At 28.0% G+C, this 20531-nt stretch overlaps 1 protein-coding gene across 4 annotated transcripts in view; it reads left to right on the top strand.

Annotated features, from left to right (window-relative positions):
• The window catches only part of su(w[a]) (suppressor of white-apricot), a 58046-nt gene that overhangs the window by 7744 nt on the left and 29771 nt on the right, over window positions 1-20531 (top strand). For 3 of the 4 annotated variants that reach the window (XM_067276390.1, XM_067276391.1, XM_067276393.1), the window contains one exon: window positions 15691-15857. In XM_067276390.1, coding sequence (XP_067132491.1) covers window positions 15691-15857 — 167 coding nt within the window. Of the gene's footprint in view, window positions 1-15173; window positions 15320-15690; window positions 15858-20531 lie in introns of those variants that run through there. The other variant, XM_067276394.1, reaches the window with a different exon arrangement.

Here is a 20531-nt window from a genome sequence, read left to right as displayed (position 1 = left end):
AACCTGATTCACCAGCAACTGCTATAGTGTGCGTGCTCAGATATGCAAACAGAACACAGAATAATAGAAATTAAAACTAAAGCACTAACTTCTGTTTATTGGTGAGGATTGTTTAATTGCTTCCCCAGTATGTAGGAAGAAATAAGTAATAATGTGATTGTCAAAAATCTGGCTGGAAAGCCTCTTCTTTCCTTTTGAATTTTTCAGCCAACTAAATTCCAAATTTCACCAAACATCTTGTTTGTTGATAGATCTCTCTCAGTAAGCCGACAGACGGTGACTGTAGTAATCCTATGTAAGCTAAAGACAATAAACCTGTAAATGGAATCTATGGCAAATATCACACACCAATAGCTTTGATGGGGCTTGCTTATATGGGATCTGTTATTCACAACATAGCTAAGCCTAACACATGGCAAGAACACAAAAGAAAAGAAAGAACATGTGAATGTTAGGTCTAATATTAGACTTAGAACTTTTTAACTTACACATTAACACAGGAGCTAAGTAAAACAAGTGTCTAGACCCTGAGCAAGCATTAGTTCTTGATATATCAATACATTAGGTATTCTTACCAAAAGAAAATAGAACAAATTACAGTATTCTTAACAATTTTTTTAAAATATAGAATGAACATACATTTGTATGCAAGTGCCAAATTCTTTACTATTACAGAATATTATTACACCATAAAGGCATACCACTGGAAAATGCACATATCATACAATATAAACAATAAAAACATCCACATCATAAATTTGCCATATCAGTTGTTTTTTCCCCAAGTCCCGCCAAAAATGATAGATTGTGGTTTCACTGTATTATATAGTTTTTCCTTTTACTAAAATAAAATATAATTAAACAAATATATAAAAATTATTATTTTTTGTAACAGAGAATTCAAGAATGTAAGAGGCTTTATTTGAAAGCAAGAATAAAACATTGTGATTATGAATAATAATTTTTATTTCCATCAAATTGTCCTAGCTATGTTTGTGTACTAGTGTGATGATAGAAATAAAGTACTAATCATTTATGATGGAAGAAATAGCATTAACACTAAATAAATTGAAGAACTGAAAGATGATATATCTAGAAAAATTTGTTTGTGGGTTTCTTTATTGTCTTTCTTTCTCCACAGATGACACTATTTTGTTATACATTGTATTACTATTATTTATGATTATTTTTATTGTTATGATGATGTTGTTATTACTACTGATAGTAATATTGTTATATTATTTATTAATTTTATTATTATAATATCCAAAGTTGTACTGTTGACCAGATGGAGCTATTTCATATTATTTGGTATCACCATTTTTTATTTAGAAGCAGTGTATCAACATCTAAGAAAATGCCTAAGAGAAAACAAAGCAGTATTGGTCAGGTCAGTCTGACAAGTGAGTAATGTTTGATGAGAGTGTTATATGGGAAAAGGGGTGAGATAAATACATTTTACTGTTTTTCTCATGTTATGGTGACATTCATAAGACTGCTCTGACTGACCTGACTGGGATAAAAGGCTGGACCAGTAACTACATAGTTCCTCATCAAGCATGACAGAGAATTGTCTAGTACTCAATAATTTTTGAATGGCAAGAACATTCATATTTGTTCCTATATTTAAACAAACACAAACATCAAAGTGTAATAAATGCTATATATATAATAAAATGGAAGAAAAGATTGAAATGAAAGATTGTTAGTTTTAATTCATAAAAGAGAGAAAAAGACTTCTAGAAAAGTAGTCATCATATTAAGAATGATAATGAAAAAGTCAGTTCACTAAGAATGTTTATTTCTGTTTTATTGATTTGAAAAAAGTTTTTGATAAGTAAATCATTTCAAATTATTTGAAACTTTGAAGAAAGTTGTCATAAAACAGAAAAGAAACATTAATCAAAACATGGATAAAGAAATAAAACAATAGTGGAAACTGTTCATCATTTGATTGGTTCCCATTGAAAAGGAGAATTAGACAAATCACAAATACTGTTTAGTATTTACAATGAATCTTCTATACTTCAACAAGAAAAGTTCTGGAAGTATCAAAGTCAAAAGATATTTAGTTGATATTATGCTACTAAATGAAACAATAAATTTTAAAAAATTTTGGACTAAATTAATAAAATAGGAAATATAAATATATGGAATTATAATTAATATATGCAAGACTAAGCGATGGCAATAAATAACAAGGAGAAAAATAGAGATAAATAGATTGGGTTGTAAAAGAACTGGAAGAAATGAATACCATAGAAACTTGATCATAACGAAGAGAAGTTTATCAGGTTTTTACCAATACATAAAATAAACAGACAACCTATAATTTTACTCTTTGTTCATTCAGTGACTATTATAATTACTGATCATTTGTTGTTGTGCTTTGGGATCTGCTATTGTTTATAAATGAAAAATTTCCTGCTGGATGTATTTAAAGGAATGAATAACACAACCTTTTTAGATATCCAGCACAAAATTTTATAAAACTGGCTCAATAACACTTTTCTGCTGGTCTATCCAGTGTCGTAACTAGCCATTCCTGTGTCCTGTGCGAGAATTTGCATTTACGCCTCTTAATTAATTAGGTTTGGAAAAATAATAAAACAAATACATGCATTTTGGGGCCCCCTTCCAAGTGGGCCCTGTGCGGATGCACCTGTTACACCTGCCTAATTACGGTACTGAGTCTATCTATATATCTAAAAAGGTTGTTATTCATTGTTTATAAATATGAAAATAGAAAATAAGGATTATGAAAAGTATGATATATCACATATCTAATTGCATTCTGAATAGTAGTAGCAGAAATAATCAGAAGGTTGAATATGATATGTTAGAAAGATGGATAGACAATGAAGTATTGGAAATATTAAAATAGAAAGAACTTAGTAATAATAATGGAGAACTTTTGCTGGAAGTTTTATACAGTAGTCTTGCAAACTTGACAATGTGGACTGAGATGACAAGTTTTATTGCATAGCAATGATGCTAGTCTAATTAGCAGAATTTTCATAAAGGTAAAAATATGTGCAAATTCATATAAATATTAACCCATATACCATTTTATTTGTAGTTAAATTTTAATTTTAAAAAATATTTGCTATCCAGTGGTTACTTTTGAGTTATTGACATTTGTGTTATGACGTTTTGAAGTAGCACCTTGGAAAAAGGTTATATAACATGTGGAATTGATGCTATTATCAAGTGTCACCAGTGAAGAACAATAACTTATTTCATCATAGTATTAAGTTAGAGGTAAAAATTAGATTACATGTATTTCTTTTTTTGGTTGACTCAAGTTTTACGGAATTTCAAGTTATAGTGAATCAAGTTTCCAGAACTCTACTGTAATGAAGATTATTAAAATAGCTTTTAAAGCTTTGAAAAGAGATGAAAAAGTAGAAAAGGAAAAGTGGAAATCTTAGATCAGGCCTGGCCAACCAAAATTATTTCACGGCCACTTTGATCACGCATAAAATTACGGTGGGCCACAATTTAGGCAAACATACTTTTAAAAAAGTAAAACAAATACAAAATGAGTAAGATTTTATTGTTATACCAAGAGTTCGTACTTGTACTTGTGCATTATAACAATGACACAGGCAAATTTTCATTTATTTAATTGTTTTGGTATACACATAACAGCAAACAAAAGTTTTAATAAATATATATAATATCGCTTAGCGGGCCACACAATTTAACGTGACAGGCCACATGCGGGCCGCGAGTTGGCCAGGCCTGTCTTAGATGGAATGAAGGAAAACAACAGAAAAAAGTAGAGAAAAGATAACTGAAATTGCAAATGGATAGAGAAGCTTGAGAGACAACTAATCAAATATAATTTTCTGAGATTAAGCTACAGGGAAAGAATAAATTCCAGTTATCTAATAAGGAATTTGAAAGTAGATTTTTAAAATATACTTATATAATAAGCATCTTTTAGAAGAATAGATGCTTTGATGATTATTGTAAGATGATAAGTTTTATGGAAAAAAATATTTTAGATCTGAAGAATTAGGTTTTTATACAAAATTTATAATTGAAATTTTTGTAATATTTTGATGATATGAATTTCTAAACTTTAAGTAATCTAATTTTCATAATTAAAGCACAAGCACTTAAGCAGACCATTAATTTGTATTTTTGATTATAAGAATTTTATGGATTTTTAACTTATTGACATTGACACTTTAGATTGTTCAAAAACTGTTATACTTTTTTATTTGTTTAGAATTTTAAAAGATTGAATTTATTCTGATAATTAAGCCAAATTACTTTGAAAATTTAAAATAAATTTATCTTTAAGAAAAGTTCATTTTTGTTTTAAATAAGAAGTTATACATTTTGTCTTACCTAAAAAAATTTCTTAAAATTATTTGTAGACTTCATCTATTATCTGTACAGGATTTATCTGCAATTTTGCATCTGTAAATAATTATATTGTAAAAATTTTATAAATATCTATATCTGCACAAAAATAAAATAAATAAATTATGTAAGCAGATGTATTTTGGGTATAATGTGTATCAAATATTATATAATGTGTAAAATTTAATAACACTTCACATTTGTAAATAAAAATAGTTTTTTGTATCTGAATTTTAAAATAATACAAAGCAACCCAAATTTTAGTTAAGTCTAAGTTATATTCTACATTTTTCTACATAGTTCTTTGATGAAATAATAATTGAAAGTTTTATGCCATTTAATTTGGAATAAAGTTATAATCATTTAATTACTTCTGAACTTGCAAATGAATTAATTATATATTAAATTGTCTTTAAAGTGATTAATGCATATACTGTGGATATCTCTCTTCATGCTTAAAGCTAAATGTTAAATACCAAAATATATTTATGTAAACATTTGCAAAATACAAAATATTTGTTTTTTTTCCCCTCTATTTAAAGCAACAGAATATTTTCAAAAATTTGCAGACGACTCATGGTGTCATTTCTGTAACTATATGCAATAATTTAAAAGTTTTCTAAGCAGTTTTACTGATTTTAAAGCAGAACTTAATGCATGCACGTTGCTCTATATGCTCTGACATTTCAAAATGACTACAAAGCCATGAGACATCAACTTGTCAAAGTGACTAAATGCTGATACATGTCTACAAGTTGCTCCATACATTGCTAAAATTTGTAGAAACATATTTAGCATGGTTGGACAGGCTGTCATGCTATTTCCTTTGTATTGTAGTACAAAGGAATTAGCATGTCTGTATTTTTTTTTGAACATACCACAAATGTTTTTCTTTAGTTAGAAGTGTTGTTTTTTACATTAAATAATTCTTGCAAGTAAATATTTTTTATGACAAATGATATCAGATTTAAAATTTAATGTTATTTAATGCCATCATATTAAATTATACTAGCAATATAATTATGATTTTTCCTGAGATAAGATTAAATTTTCCAACAATTTTTATTAATTAATAAATAATTTTTATATTTACATTGACTATTATAAAATGTTAGCCATTAATAATTATTGGGAAAAACTAACATTTGTAATCAAAGATATTTACTTACCATAAATGCAGAGATTTTAATATTACTAAATTTGATGAAATTGCTTCCTTAAATAAATAATATCCATTAATATATTTAGTTTTGATTTAAAAGTTCCAAAGTTAAGCTATATGGAAATTTTGATGATATAAGTGTGATGATTATAAAAAAATTTTTGTTTATCTGTATTGCACAATGAAGCACTTTTCAATAGATACTAGACTTTACATCCATCTTTATTTTGATTTTTAAGATACGTATTTCGGGCTCTTGTCCCTCTTCTGTCAGCTTTTTGTTGTTTTTTTTTTTTTTATCCAACACATTGTATAAAACAAATAAACATATGGCATTCTTGCCTCTTTACAAATACATTAAACATCTAATCAGAAGAAAAAACATTTTTTCTTTGATTTTTTGTTGTTATTAAATTTTGAAAGAAAAATCACATCTGAGTTTTTCCATTCCTCATTAAAGTTAAATGTGTGCACTATTTAATGTTTTTCTGCATACATGAAGATGGTGATTAATTTTTTGATAAATATTTTGCAATAATTATTCATTAGTTCTGGCAATTATTATTTATGTGCAGTCTTTTAAGATACTTAATACTAAACTTTACTACCAACTGAAGTTTATATAGTGTTCATAAAACCCATAAGAAAAAGGCTGGGATTAATTCTGAAAATCATTCAAGTTAGGAAATAGGTCTCATCAGCTGAGTCAACATTTGGAAACTATTTATTTATGAATTGTTACTTCATAATGGATTTATGTGTAGTATTGTTAAATCAGTATGGCTTGAAAAATAATACAGTAAAACTTTGACTTAATGGATAAAATTTCCAGTCCGTATGTCATATATTAAAATCAATACCCTGCTTTGTATATGCAATTAGTTGGTAATTGCATATACATTTCATTCATACCATTTAGACTTTTTCAGCAAAATGGGTTTAATAATGAATAAATAAATTTATTTGTTTATTTGTTAAACTCATTTGGTAGAAAAGTCTGAAAGGTTTTGATTTTACAAGTTATCTGTTTCAGCTTTGATTTTTGGATTTTAGCATACAGTAGACCCCCCATAACACGGTAGATACGTTCTGTGTTATATGAATCCGTGTTGTACAAGTCACTTAAATACATGACCCAATCACAGCCCAGCACGTGTGCTATTTAGGGGTTACAACTGTTTGAAAGGTTTTCTTCCATAAAATTAATTGATTCTAGACTAATTTGACTCATCATTTCCAAATCATGTATAATTTTTTGGGAATAATCCGTATAAACTATGCTATAAACAAAAAATTGTAGGATTACTTACCAAGTGTGCACCATTCGATGACGTCATTGCTTAAGCTTGCTTTTGTCGCGGAGCGGCTCATCGAACGGCAGATGCGTGTTTCCTGATCAACAAATTTTTCACAGAAAAATAACTTAACTTTGGAGGCATCATTAATAAAAATATAATTTTTATGGCTGTTGAATAATAAATGTTTTTTAGTAGGTCCAGTGCTTGTTTAAACTCAACGGTTTGTACAATATCCGCTATTGGTCCAGATTCGACCAATCCTGTAGCGGCACGAGTCGGCGATGACATTTTAGCGTGTTATACGAATACGATCGCAATTTTTTTGCCGTGTTATACAAATCCATGTTATGTGAACCATGTTATAGGGAGGTCTACTGTATATGTAATTAAATTAACAGGCAGTTTTTTTCTCAAATCCAAGAGTTACCTCTTTTAATTTTACATTACAATGGGAGTGTCTCGATATATCATCATCCAAAGATGAATAAATAGGAAATTGATTTTGCATGTTTGTCAAATTTAAACTTTATTTTTAAGAACATTATTTATTTGTTCAGTTGAGTACAGTTAAAGTGTATTTTCTAAACAATGTTTGCTTATTTTGACTTGGGTTGCATAGTTGTTTATTACAGTCTCAGAACTACAGTGAGTATATAAGCAATAATACATATAGAATACTTTTTGTGCAATTAAACTTCTTACATACTTAATTTTAATTAAACAAATATATCTACATAAGTAAAAATAGATAAACTAATTCATGAATTCTTTAACATTTGCATTTGAAAAATATATTTTATTATATACAGTAGAGACCCGTACAATGCAGGGGGGTTCGTTACGCATTATAGGAAATCGTGTTATCGTAACCTGCATTATCACACGATTTATGAAAGTTTAAACCTTGGCCTATAAGTTGGAAAAAAACGTATACTTCTGATCGACAAAATTTGAGAGTTGTTGCTTGCTTTATTTGCGTGTTGTGCAGGACTCTACTGTAATAAACTTTTGAGACTTCAGGTATCCTTACAGTTGGAAGTGTTATTTTACTTAAGCTTAAATAAAATAATGTTAACAAAAAAATACATTGAGAGGTTATATCTTTACATATAACACTAGTTACCTGTGTTTTCTGTAATTTCTAATATCTATCAAATTAAAATTTTGATAAATTTTAATTGAGCTTTATATTTTTATTTATTTTTACTTTATTACAAAATAAATGGTGGAGAACTGCAAAAATTACAAAACAGACTAAATGTCTGAGATCAAAGATGACCTAAACTAGTTGTTGGCAGTTTTTGGTTTATATAGATATATATAAATAATTAAAATACTGAATTTGTATTTTCTGTACTATTTTTAGTAACATTAAAATGCTGTTGTATCATAATGAAATTAAAATTTTTAGTACTTAACTTTAATATTGGTATTTTATATATCTTTATTTCTTACTTGTATTGATAAACTGTTTGCTTAATTCAACAAGTTCATTATTAATAAAAATTTTAAGTTATAAAATGTTCATAGTTTTGTAAATTTTGTATTTCTAAATGCTAAATTTATTGTATTTTTGCTAATATTAAAATATCTTTAGAAAAAAAAAATACTAGTCTATTAAATATCTTCAGTTTCTCTTGAATTTTTCATGATTGAATTTCATAATTCTTGTTTAGAACTGTGTTTCTCAACTGAGGGCTGTGTGACCCCCTTTGGGTCAACATTTCAAGGGAGTCACAGGCCAAAAATCAACTTTAGGGGAGCCATAGTCAGAATAAAATATTAAAATTATATGAAAACAATATGAAACTTCAATAAGTAAATGATTAGAGAAATGTATGTAAATTATTAAAATATTATATTTAAATAAAATATAAAAGTAAATTTGATGAAGTTTTTAACCTAAAATCTTTTATTTATACATATAATTGTTTCTTGTAAATGAAGACATGTCAAATCTTGGATGTCTGTGCAAAGCATGTCGTTTTCATCATTTTTTTCCAAAGGATATTTACTATTAAGATGTAGTCTTATTGCATGTAAATGTATATAGTGTGTATACCATGAAACTTCAATTTAGTGTCATAATTTGTTTGGCTCTGAAATTGACATAAAATAGTGTGTGGAGCTAAACTTAAGTATTTGAAAAAAATAACAGTTTTATATATTATAAGAACTTATGTTCACATGTTTTGAATTTGAAGGTTAAAAGTTTTGTGGTTTAACAATGTCACCTGAAATGCAAATTCTATCAAAATGAGCTGCTATTATGAGGGGCCAGAGAAAAATATTAATCTCAAAGGGGGCCAGAGTCAAAAAATGTTGAGAAACACTGATTTAGAAAAATCTTCTAAAGAACTGCTATTTTGATGTAAGAAAATCTTTTCTAACATATGGTGATATGGAGAAACAATTTTGTCTCATGACATTGGTGCATTAAGTAAAGCTAATAATTGCAGAATTTTTGAATGATTCTCTGTTGAGCAGAACAAAAGTAATAGACAAATGCTAGTTTTTCTGCTGCTTGCTCTACATATTGAAAAGTAACTGAAATAACCAAATATTTTCTACTTATTCAATATATTTACTAAGAAGTTTTCTAATGAAGTAAGCAGTGTACCTTTTTAATAGTGAGTAAGGTGGGATAAACACAAACGTGTTTTTGATCTGGTTAACAAGCCATCTTCAGGCGTGGACAGGTATAAGAGATTGCCACCCACTGTTAAAAGTATATTTCTTGCTTCATTAATTAACTACAGTGGTCATTTTATCTTCTTTCTCCTACCTTCATTTTCAAACTAACTATTAGAAACAAGTTAGATGCTGCTTGATATTTATTTGGAGTAAATTATTACAATATAGAAAATTACTAAACATTTCACCACATTAGTAAAATTTCTGTTATCAGTCTGGAATGTAGGAAAAATGGAATGATGTATGTCTGATCAGTAATGTATTGTTTTTAAATTTTTATTATTACATTATAAATGTGAAATATGTTATCTTTCTTGTTAAATTATGCAGTATTGATTAGTTAATATTAGTGAGTATAAGAGGTAATTATTGAAAAGCATGTAATCAAAAACAATTCGATACTCATTCAGAAATATTCTATTTTAGATTCATGATGATCAGTAATAAAATGGTGGATTATGTTATTTTTAATTGTATTAAATTTGATTATTTCCTAATTATTGTAATTTGGAGTGAATAGAAATAAAACATAATGAAAATTTTGCATGCACCTGACAAAGAAACTAATCAACAAATTAGAAATTTCTCAATGCTCTCTCTTTGGACTTTATTTTTCAAAGTACAGACATTGTTTTATTAGTACATTGACACTGTTCTAGATGTCAGTCTCTGCATATTATTGTGGTTGGATATATGCTTTTGATGTTTGACAAACTATGTTAGTGTTATAAGACTGACTTTGTTAAAACAATTGTGATAAGGAATTGTCTTATTAAGTTTTCATTGAAATCTCTAATATTTTGAATGCTTTTTCTATAACTATTGATCTTTTTTTGCAATGTAATAATTTTGAATTCATGAGTTGAGTAGAAAAAAAACACAACAAAAATGGCTGTTTCTATTTAATTCATGCAACTTTTTTCAATACCAGTGGTTTAATATTTGAAGAAATCTAAGACCTAGTTCTGAAATAGCTAAAAAGATCTATTTGTATATTTTCATATTGGTGTTCATTTATTTCAGGACACTTATCTTAAACTTCTCTGTAGTGACGATATATGGAAAGAAAAAGGACTTCTGCAAACTATATGTTGCTAAAGTGTGTCAAATTGAAGATGATGGATGTATGGTGCTCTGTAGAAGAGCATCACAGACAACCAGATATTTGGAAACATGTGAGGAATGTTACTTTTTGTATGGAAATGTTAGAAAACTCTTTGCCTTCTTTACCAGTTTTTGGACAGAGAGACTGGTGACTTGAGTATTTTTTAAAAGCACTTTCATTTTTATTTATTTAATCAGTTTTTCATATTACCTAAGTGACTTGAGCAGTTTTTTATAAAAGCTTTTTTTTTTCCACTCTTTCTTTCTGTATAAGTTCTATAATAGGCACGATATAAGGCCTAGATACATAATAAACATTTTTTGTAAACAAAAAGCATTTTCTTTTACCTCCTTTAGTTGTAAAATAGAAGAAAATGTGACTTTTTTAATAAACATCTGTACACACCAAAAATCCAGCATAAAAAGAATATTTTCCTATAGAACAAATGTTTTCAGTGGTTTTAAGCCACTATTACAAGGCCACATCATTAATATTATTGGAGTTATACAATCATTTGGTCAGAGAGGTGTTTCTATTCACCCCAAATTATAGTATATAATTCTAATTTTCATAATAGTTTAAAAAATGTTTTGGTTTTGAATATTTATTAATATATAGTGAAATAGGTAAGTAATAAGAGTTACTTGGAATTTTTATTTAAACATCAAATAGATTGCAGCTTAATTATTCATTATTTTTCAGTAAGATTTAGAGAATTGTATCAGAATCACTGGAATGCAATTAACTCAAAAATAATCTTGGTTAAAATGAATCTGTTTTTGAGATATACAGGATATGCACAAATTATTGGATGATTTTTTAAGACTAGATTTTTGCCAATTCTGAACAGAAATACATATCATCATTTGAAAGAGGAATATTTGCAGTTTTGTACTGATCTTAAATGTGTTTGATATGTATCCCATATGTGATACAATGGATGATACTCCCATTTTCACAAACTCTCAAGCATGTTATGTGATATTCTTAATGGTGGTGTTAATGTACCTCTAATTCCAGCAGTGTTATTGGAAATAGAGGAATGTAAATGTTGTCCTTGATGAAATTCTGCAGGAAGAAATTGCAAAGTGCAAGGTCCAATGATTGGGATGGCCATGTTCAGATGTCTTTGGCCATTGCACAATCAATCACTGACCTGACAGAAGTCCATTTAAGTACTCCTGGACATTCAAATGAACTTCTGTCCCTCCTCATCCATGAGTTGTGACAGTTTTCCAGAATGTCCAGGTACTGTACACCTTTCCCATGGCACTGTTCTCTGTGAAGAAGGATGGACTAAACACTGTCTTCTGGAAATGGCACCAGTGGTGTAGCGAACATAATTGGCGCCCCTCTACCCCCCTCCAGAAACACATATAGTTTGTCTTGAAGACCATTTGGGCGCCCGGTGCATGATACACCTCCTTGCACCCCCTCGCTACGCCACTGAATGGCACAAAACACATTCACTTTGGGGTTGTCACATTCCATCTTGATGATGATGTCAGGATTCTAGGATCCTCATATTCAGATTTTATTCTTGTTGACCTTTCTGGATAAATGAAGTCACCTCATCACTAAAAATTATCCATTCCAGCAAACCTTCATCCACTCCAATTATGGCCAGCAAGTTCTCACAAAAGAGCAGCTGCTTGTTTGTATCATCAATCTGAAGTTTTGTACAGGTACAACCTCAATCATCTTCCTTACTGTGGACTCCATCATCTTCAATTCCTGACTGGCTCTCCACAGAGATTTTCTAGGGTTCTGAATAAAACTTTCATGCACTCTGTTAACTATTTCTTCAGTAACACTTGATCTTCCCATGTAACCTTTCTCTAAATGACAGATGTATCATCTGTCACAAAATTGTTCATACCATGTTTGGATAGATAACACAGTAGGATCACAATGTCTAAATTGTCATCAAAACATGTGTTAAACAGCCACAACATCAGTTACTTTATACATATTCCAGGTCACACAAACTGCTGATTAATAAAGCAGCTTTTCTCCATCATTGTAATTATGTTCTTCATAGGTGAGAAAAGTGCTCTATCATTGATGTGCACTTTCTTCACCTGATGGCAGTAATGATAGGACAATTCCAAATGTACAATCACATGTAACCAAAATTTTTTTCAGGTACCAACAGAAATTTTATCGTCCTTGACACATTTCCAACTCACCTATGATATAACAAAATTGTCCAGTAATTTGTGCTAACTCTGTATATATATTTTTTTTGTGGAAGAACTATATTCAAAGTTAATTTTTGTAATAGTCTTGATGAAAATTTTAATCGTATGCTTTTGATAGTGGTGGTAGTAATATAAATATAATGGATATATTTGTTTAAAGTTTCTAACAAAGATTAAACCACCATCTTAGACAGCAGTGATAAAGAATAAACCATCACAAAAGTTTTTAGTTGCATTGAAGTTGAAATATTTTAATAAAAATTTAATTTGTTTAGTAATCATTTGAATTTTAAAGATGCAGGAAAATTTAAAATAGGACAAAACTAAAGAAATAGTTCCTGAATATATCAAAACGTACTATGTAATGTGGTTTAAAAATTAGATATAATTGATTAAAAATATGTTTTAAAATATATTATGATATTCTTTGTATATTCTTAGGAGAAAAAGATCATGAAAAATATTAACTGTTCAAGCAATCACAAATTTTATTCTGGATTAAATTTTCTGGAAACATCAGTCTAAATCACCGTATTCAGTACTTTAAGATCATTCTTAAAGTATTGGATCTGATGATAAGATAAGACTTTGATCATTTGCAAAATGATAAAACTTATGACTACTTGAACAGTTTTAACATTTATAAGGTTTTTCTTTCACTGAATATATTGTCATCTAATTCAAGATGACTTTTTATGATATATTTTATTTAAAAAGTGGATAGTGTAATATTTATTTAATACCTTATTATTATTATTTATTATAATAATAATGGAACTTTTTGAAGTTAGATTTAAAATTTTTCATATTAGTTTTAGTTAATTTTTTTTATGTGTGGATCATCATATTTTAGACATGTGATAAGATTGTCCCAATTAGAGCTTTAGATTTTAAATTTTCAAAATTAAAGAATTTGAATTATTGTTTAACATGCATTCACTTCTTATAATGAATGAGTCAAAAAACTAGGTAAATGATAATGCATTAATTTTATTCTTATTCATATTCTATTTTACTATTACTAATAAAATTTAAATATACAGCCAAATATTTTGGGAATAGACTGCAAAAATTTTATCATTATGAAAGTTTTTATGGTATATTAATAGATTTAAAAATTTTATTTTTGATTAAAGTAAGTGCCTCTTTGTTTAATATTAAAAATGATTACATTTTTACTTAATTGTTTCCAGAATTTTATTTCATTTAATACACAATGTTCTCCATTCTGGCAACTGAATTAATTATGGTAAAATTTGTATTGTGTTTTAATTTTAATATAATAACAGTAACAGTCATTACATTTATACAATTTTAACAGCATTAATTAAAGTTTTAAAATAATGTAGTTTGACTTTTTAATCTGTTATACTTGTCTTCCATTTTTTAATTATCCATTCAAAACATTAATAATTTAATAATAATTACAAATTAAGAAATCAGTTTGTTTTCTTTTATATATTTAAACTGTGTGTTAAAAGATAAAATCTGCTTTCAGTAAAAGTGATTATATATGAAGTATTTATTAAAATAATGTTGATAGTTTTACATATTTTTTGTTTTATTTTAGTCTTTTGATAAGTATTTTAAATGAGAATATCAATGAAATATTTAATTCTTACTATATGCAATGTTTTTGTTTTATTTGCCAAAAATTAAACAATGAATGAGAGAAGTTAACATTGTATATCCATTGTATTGATTTTTTTTTTAAATTTGCTACGATTTTAATCAAATTGCACAGATAATTTGATAAAAAGCTATAGACAAGTAATAAATATAGGCTAATTTCAAAACTATTTTTTCAGGCTGTAGTTTTCAAATTGCGGGCCTGTACTGTACATTCCCATTGTTGTCTATCTGTCCCTCTATCCATCTTTTGTTAATCTTGAGAACAGAGTTAGATGAAAATCAAGACCAGATATGGAAAGCTTATTTTTAAATTAAAATATGATTAAAAATTGTAGCCTAGCATTGCGAAAATGTCACAATAAGTAATTGCTCATTAATCATTGAAAAAAAGTTGAAGCTTAATTAAACATTATGTTATCTCTTATGAAGAATGTGAGATCCTATATTTAAATGATAACTTTAATGTAAGTGATAAAAACTGGAGTTGAACTTGAAAAGTATATTGAATTACTTGGAATTATTGAATTAAATATTTTGCTCATACATCTAAGCATTATTATTATTTTGTATTAATTCAAAATAATAGTAAATTGAGTAGTTTTGTTTTTCTTGAATATTTTATTAGAATGAAGAATATAATAAAAGCATTGACAATGTTTTTAACTTTTTTATTCATTGTTCAATTTTTAGCATTCTGATAAAAATATTACTTACCAAGAGTAGTTTAATAGTTAATTTTCTCTCAAATAAATTTAAAAATTTTACTTATTTGCTTCTCTTTCAATATTAAATTATCTTTCCATGGTTTTATTTCACTTTTAAAAGAAATTTATTTTTACTTAAATGAACAATTGTAAGTATTGTAGATACATTTTATAAATTAATGATTTTGAAAATAACTTTAATTTATATTCAATGAGAAATTTATTTTGTTATGAATGTAATATAATTTACTTAATAATTTTATGAAATTTGTAATAATAATAATAATTGTGATGACTTGATGGAATATATTCAATTTGTAATTGTTTCATGAATAAATGGTATCATAACAATTTATTAGAATTGATATTATAGTGCATGATTATTGATGAATTTTATAATATATTATATAAATTTAATTTAAGAATTTTTGTAATAATATAATATTACGATAATAGAATTAATATATATAATTTAAATATATTTTTTCTGACTAATCTTTTATTATTTTATACTAAATAGATATGATGTCCGTGGCTATCTTCATGATCTAACTCTCTATGAACCTAAAGCTGATAGCAATCCTACGGCTGGCTTTACTCCTGAAGAAAAGAGGATTGAACAAGTTTGTGATGAAGAAAGATATTTGGCTCTACGAAAAGATTTGACAGAAGAGCAGATGTATCATGGTATTTACATTTAGTTTTTTGTTAAAATGTACTGAAATAAATTTTAAAGCTTTTTAATAATATTTTAAATATGACTTGTTTCATGGAAAATAGTTTTTTCTATCCCTGTGGGAAAAAACTTCAAAGTATTACATTGAAGCTTTTAAGTCATATACCAACTTAAAACTTGGATACCAAATATAAATAATTCTTCTCAAAATTTTTATCAGAAAAAAGGATATAAACAAATAACCTTTTCCATGCTGTCATCAAGAATTCTTGAGTTAGAATTCCTTCTGTCAAACTAGCTGAGTTCGAGATATCTTGGCAAGTTTCTTGAAGCAATTTCTTTGCTTTGCATTCAGTTGCTTCTATATAGATACATTTTTTTGTATCATTCCTGTAATAATTCTTTATTATTATTGTCAGGAGGTCCAGCCATTGATTTATGCTAATATAATCATGTATATTAAATAATTATTCATAATTTGGCATCTGATATATTCTTTACAATGGTGAAAATCTTTTGCTTTTTGTCATCATTTTGGATCTTTCCTTTCAGTTTATGGACAGGTTGAGGTAATTGAAATTTTCTGCAAAACAGATAAGTTTACTGATATTAGATAACATTACTGAAGGTGAAATTTGGCCAATATTAATATTTGTTTTTTAAAGTTACTCTGCTTTATTATAGTGAAAGTAACATTTACATTGCATTATTTATGAGCTATTTTGTAAATTTAAGTATTTTAAAGAAAAGTAGTTTTTCAAATATTATGCTAAAATTTAGAGTTAGTTTATAGTAGTTAGTAACCTGAATGTAATGCAACTGTGTCAATGACTGATAAAAATAACTTAATACTTGATTGCTTCTTCTCTCTTATGTTCTTTAGAATTAAGCACAAAATTGCTACAGTAAACTTATCACACGGGAACACTTTTTTTGATGAAAAAAGTGTTTTATTATTTTTTATTTTTGCTTTCCCAGCTCTGTTATATATAACGGAAAGTTCGGCCATTGGTCAAAAATGATATCTCAGATTTTTAATTTTTAGATTTTGGACCTTGACTGTTGAGAAATACAAAAAATTTGGGTATTTTTTTTTCTGTATGTATGGATGTTAGTGTGTGGGTGGGCATGATTTTGTTCACCCTCTCTTAAGCTTAATAATTCCTGTGCTTTTTGTTGAAAATTTCTGAAGTTTGCAGGGAGGTTTGTGTATTAGGGGGATTGATGCTATTAAATTTTAATGGTTAAAAGTTGATGGGGTGGGGAGATAAAGAAGGCATGTCATATCTTAAGTAGGGTTGGACTTAATGACAATTTTACTCATTATTAGCATTTACAATTTTTATAAAATTTGTCCCTACCTTCAAAATTAAGCTTTTTGCCATTTTATAATACTTAAAGATATAAAAAGTTTTTAATAAAATATCACAATAGATTGTGCCACATATACAGTTTTAAATGTTGCTGAGAAAGTTAGCAACTTGTTGCTGGATTTTTCATGAAAGGAAATGCATTTTGTGCCATTTTCTCCACATCAGGCAAATGGCCCAAATTACTTTTCCTTTTCACTTTTCCAAATAAATCAGCTGATATTCAGCCATATATTAGGTATTTGGTAATCAGGAAAGATAAAAGAACATTTGGTATTCAGTGACAGTAATTTCCAAATGATTATTTGGTATTTGACATTTCGATAAAATCTTTATTCTATCCATTCGAAATAATTATTAATCACAAAATAATTAAAATTTCGATAATTATTAGTTATGAATTAAATGCTTAATTAGTATAACTAATTAAGGGAAAAGAATCCAATGCAAGAAAAACTCTTAAAAATAATTCTTTTAGAGGTTATTTGCAGATACATTTTTTTGATATAAATATATACCAAATATTTTTAACTTGGTTGAAAATATAGTGATGGGTCTAAAAGAGTTTTTGTTATTCAACACAGACTAACCTTCTCGAAACTATCTTTACTATTCAAGAAAACTTTGAAAATAAAAAGTCCACCTATGTCATTTATCTTGCTATCTCACAGGCTTTTGACTCCGTACTCTCCAACATCTTTTTGTGTGTTTTACAAGATTATTTTGATATTAACCTTGCTTTTCACTTATGGATAAAGAACTATTTTTTATTAAGACTATGTAACTACAAATGATCAGGAATTACTTCATTGTTCCCAATAAGTGGCATTCTGCAAGGATCAATATTAAATGGGTTATTCTTTTCTGTTTATATTAATACCTTATTCAACAACATTAATTCTAAAGTAATTGCTTATGCTGATGATGATAAACTTTTAAACCATGACCCTAATCTTACAAACTGATCTTAACGTCTTATCTACTGCTTTAAACAAGATAAACCAAAAATTTAATATTCATAAAATTGTTTCAATGAACTTTTCTTTAGTTTGCAATCCTCTTCTCCCTTTTTTTAAAATTATACACAAGTTATAAAATTTATAAATTCATATGGTGACTTAGGGGTGGTTTTCAGCAATAAATTGATCTTTCAAGGTCATATTGAAAAGATTGCTAAATCAGTCGCAATCCATCGTAGCATTTTATGGCTGTACTATAGTTTTATTTCTTCCAGGTTGATTTAAAATTTTTTTTTTTTTTTAATACAAATTTTCAGTCTGTAATTGATTACTGTTTGCCAGTATTGGCAATGATCATCCCTTCTCAACGAAGTTATAAGGGAAATAAATAAAGTCTACCTTTTACTAAATAAATTTAGCAATCTACCTTTCACTCAGAATTACAATGTTGCTTAGGTTAGACTTAGTTTACTTGATATGGAAGAAAGAATTAAATACTTTGATCATGTTCTAACTTTTAAATATTTTAATGGTTCTTTTAAACGATTATTGGCTAAAACTAAAAGTCCTATCTAGGCAAACTCATTCTGTAACTTGTTTACATATTTCTTTTTACCATCTATCATTGTTTCAAAAACCATTTTTTTTAATCACTGCATAGAACATACATTTCTGGTCAAAAATGATCATTATCTTGGTTTTACAAAGTACAAATGCATTTGTTAACATTTTTTATGTAATGTATAATTAATCCTTTTTATGTAATATTGTCAGGTTTACATCTTTTTATTTACTTTTGTTTTAGATTTTGCATGTATTTAAATGTTTAAGCATTTGTGTATGTGTATAGAGTTGTCTTTTTATTTTATTATGTTGGGTTTAGTGGGTTATACTCAGTTGACACTGGTGGCTGTGTACTATGCCAGACTAGAGTCAAAATATAGCAACCAAAACAAAAATTAAATAAGTGTGTCAGTGTGTGTCTATGTTCAGGAATTTCCTAACAATATGACATGTATTCAATATAGTGGCCTTCTGTAGTGTGATGTATGTGTCTCTATTCAATTGTAATGTGCCCAGGCTTTTGAGTAGTGCATGTGGTATGACACCTGTAGAGGAGAGAAGACAGCTACAATAAGTACCCTATCCATCCTCCACAGACGCCTTATTTCCTGAGCAAGTTCTGTGCACTTGCTGATTTTTTTCAGTGCATGTTTTGTACATTGTGAGTATAATGTATGTGATTTTATTGTGTTTGTCAATGAGAGTGATGTCTGGTCTGTTGTGGTAAATAGTTTTATCTTTGATTATGGTTTCTGTTACAGTACATTTTGTGCATGTTGTTTTTCAATACTGTCTGTGGAATGTATCTGTAGTATGGTTCATGGATGTCTAATAATTTGTTTCTTTGCAAGCTCGATTATGTCTATATAAATAATCTGTCTGTGCCAACAGCTTCCAACCAGAAGTGATGTGTTGTATAGTTTCTGGCATGATGTGTCATTTGTGAGTGTTGTATCTTTGAGTGTGTGGTTTCTGTAGTTTTTAGTATTTATGACCTGATCCTGTATGGCAATCATGAATCCTTCCATCTACCCAAAGGGGCATCTCTGAGCTAACCAGCTGTTTGATGCAGTTTTGTCAACAAAATCCTGGGCCACGTCGTAGGGATACCTGCTACCTGCCATGGAGTGCCTTTTGAACCCACGATTGCTTAATGGTGTCTATCCTTTTTATATGTTGCAAGTGTAAATTTAATGGTGTGTTATTTGAGTCTGCTAGAGTTACTGCTTTATGTAACTATGATGTTTCTTATTTTTTGTAGAAAAAAAACTTGAAGTGACTGTATTTGTTTGTAGCGAAGGTTAACCATGTCAATCAAGCCACGTCCACCATCTTGACATGAAAGGGTTGATCTTTTTATGGTGGATTTAGGATGATGTTGTTTATGCTTAGTAAGTGTTGTTGTTGTTTTCCTTTGGAGTTGCTCAAGATCTGTGTGAGTCCAATGTATAACTCTAAAAGAGTAAGTTAGTACTGGGATGACATACGTGTTTATTGCTTTAACTGTTCTAAGAATAGCATTTAACCTACTTTGGTATTCTTTAATTAATCTTTGTTTTATTTGTGTATGTTCTGTTAGTTTGGCCTGTTGGAATCCTAAATACTTGTAGAACTCACCCTCTTCCATGGATTCAATAACATCTCCATTTTCAAGTACAAAATCTTCTTTCTTCAGGACTCCTTTTTCTATATGAAATGTTTTGCATTTGTCAGGCCAAATTCCATTTGTATGTCCTTGGTGTATGAATGTGTGATTTGTAGAAATTGATAAAGTTGTTTTTATGTGGACACA

The sequence above is a fragment of the Centruroides vittatus genome, unplaced genomic scaffold (genome assembly GCF_030686945.1).
Source record: "Centruroides vittatus isolate TY-2023 unplaced genomic scaffold, ASM3068694v2 contig_689, whole genome shotgun sequence".
In the NCBI taxonomy this organism is placed as follows: domain Eukaryota; kingdom Metazoa; phylum Arthropoda; class Arachnida; order Scorpiones; family Buthidae; genus Centruroides; species Centruroides vittatus.
The sequence above is the reverse complement of the archived record's forward strand: the minus strand, read 5'-3'. Positions and strand labels throughout refer to the sequence as shown.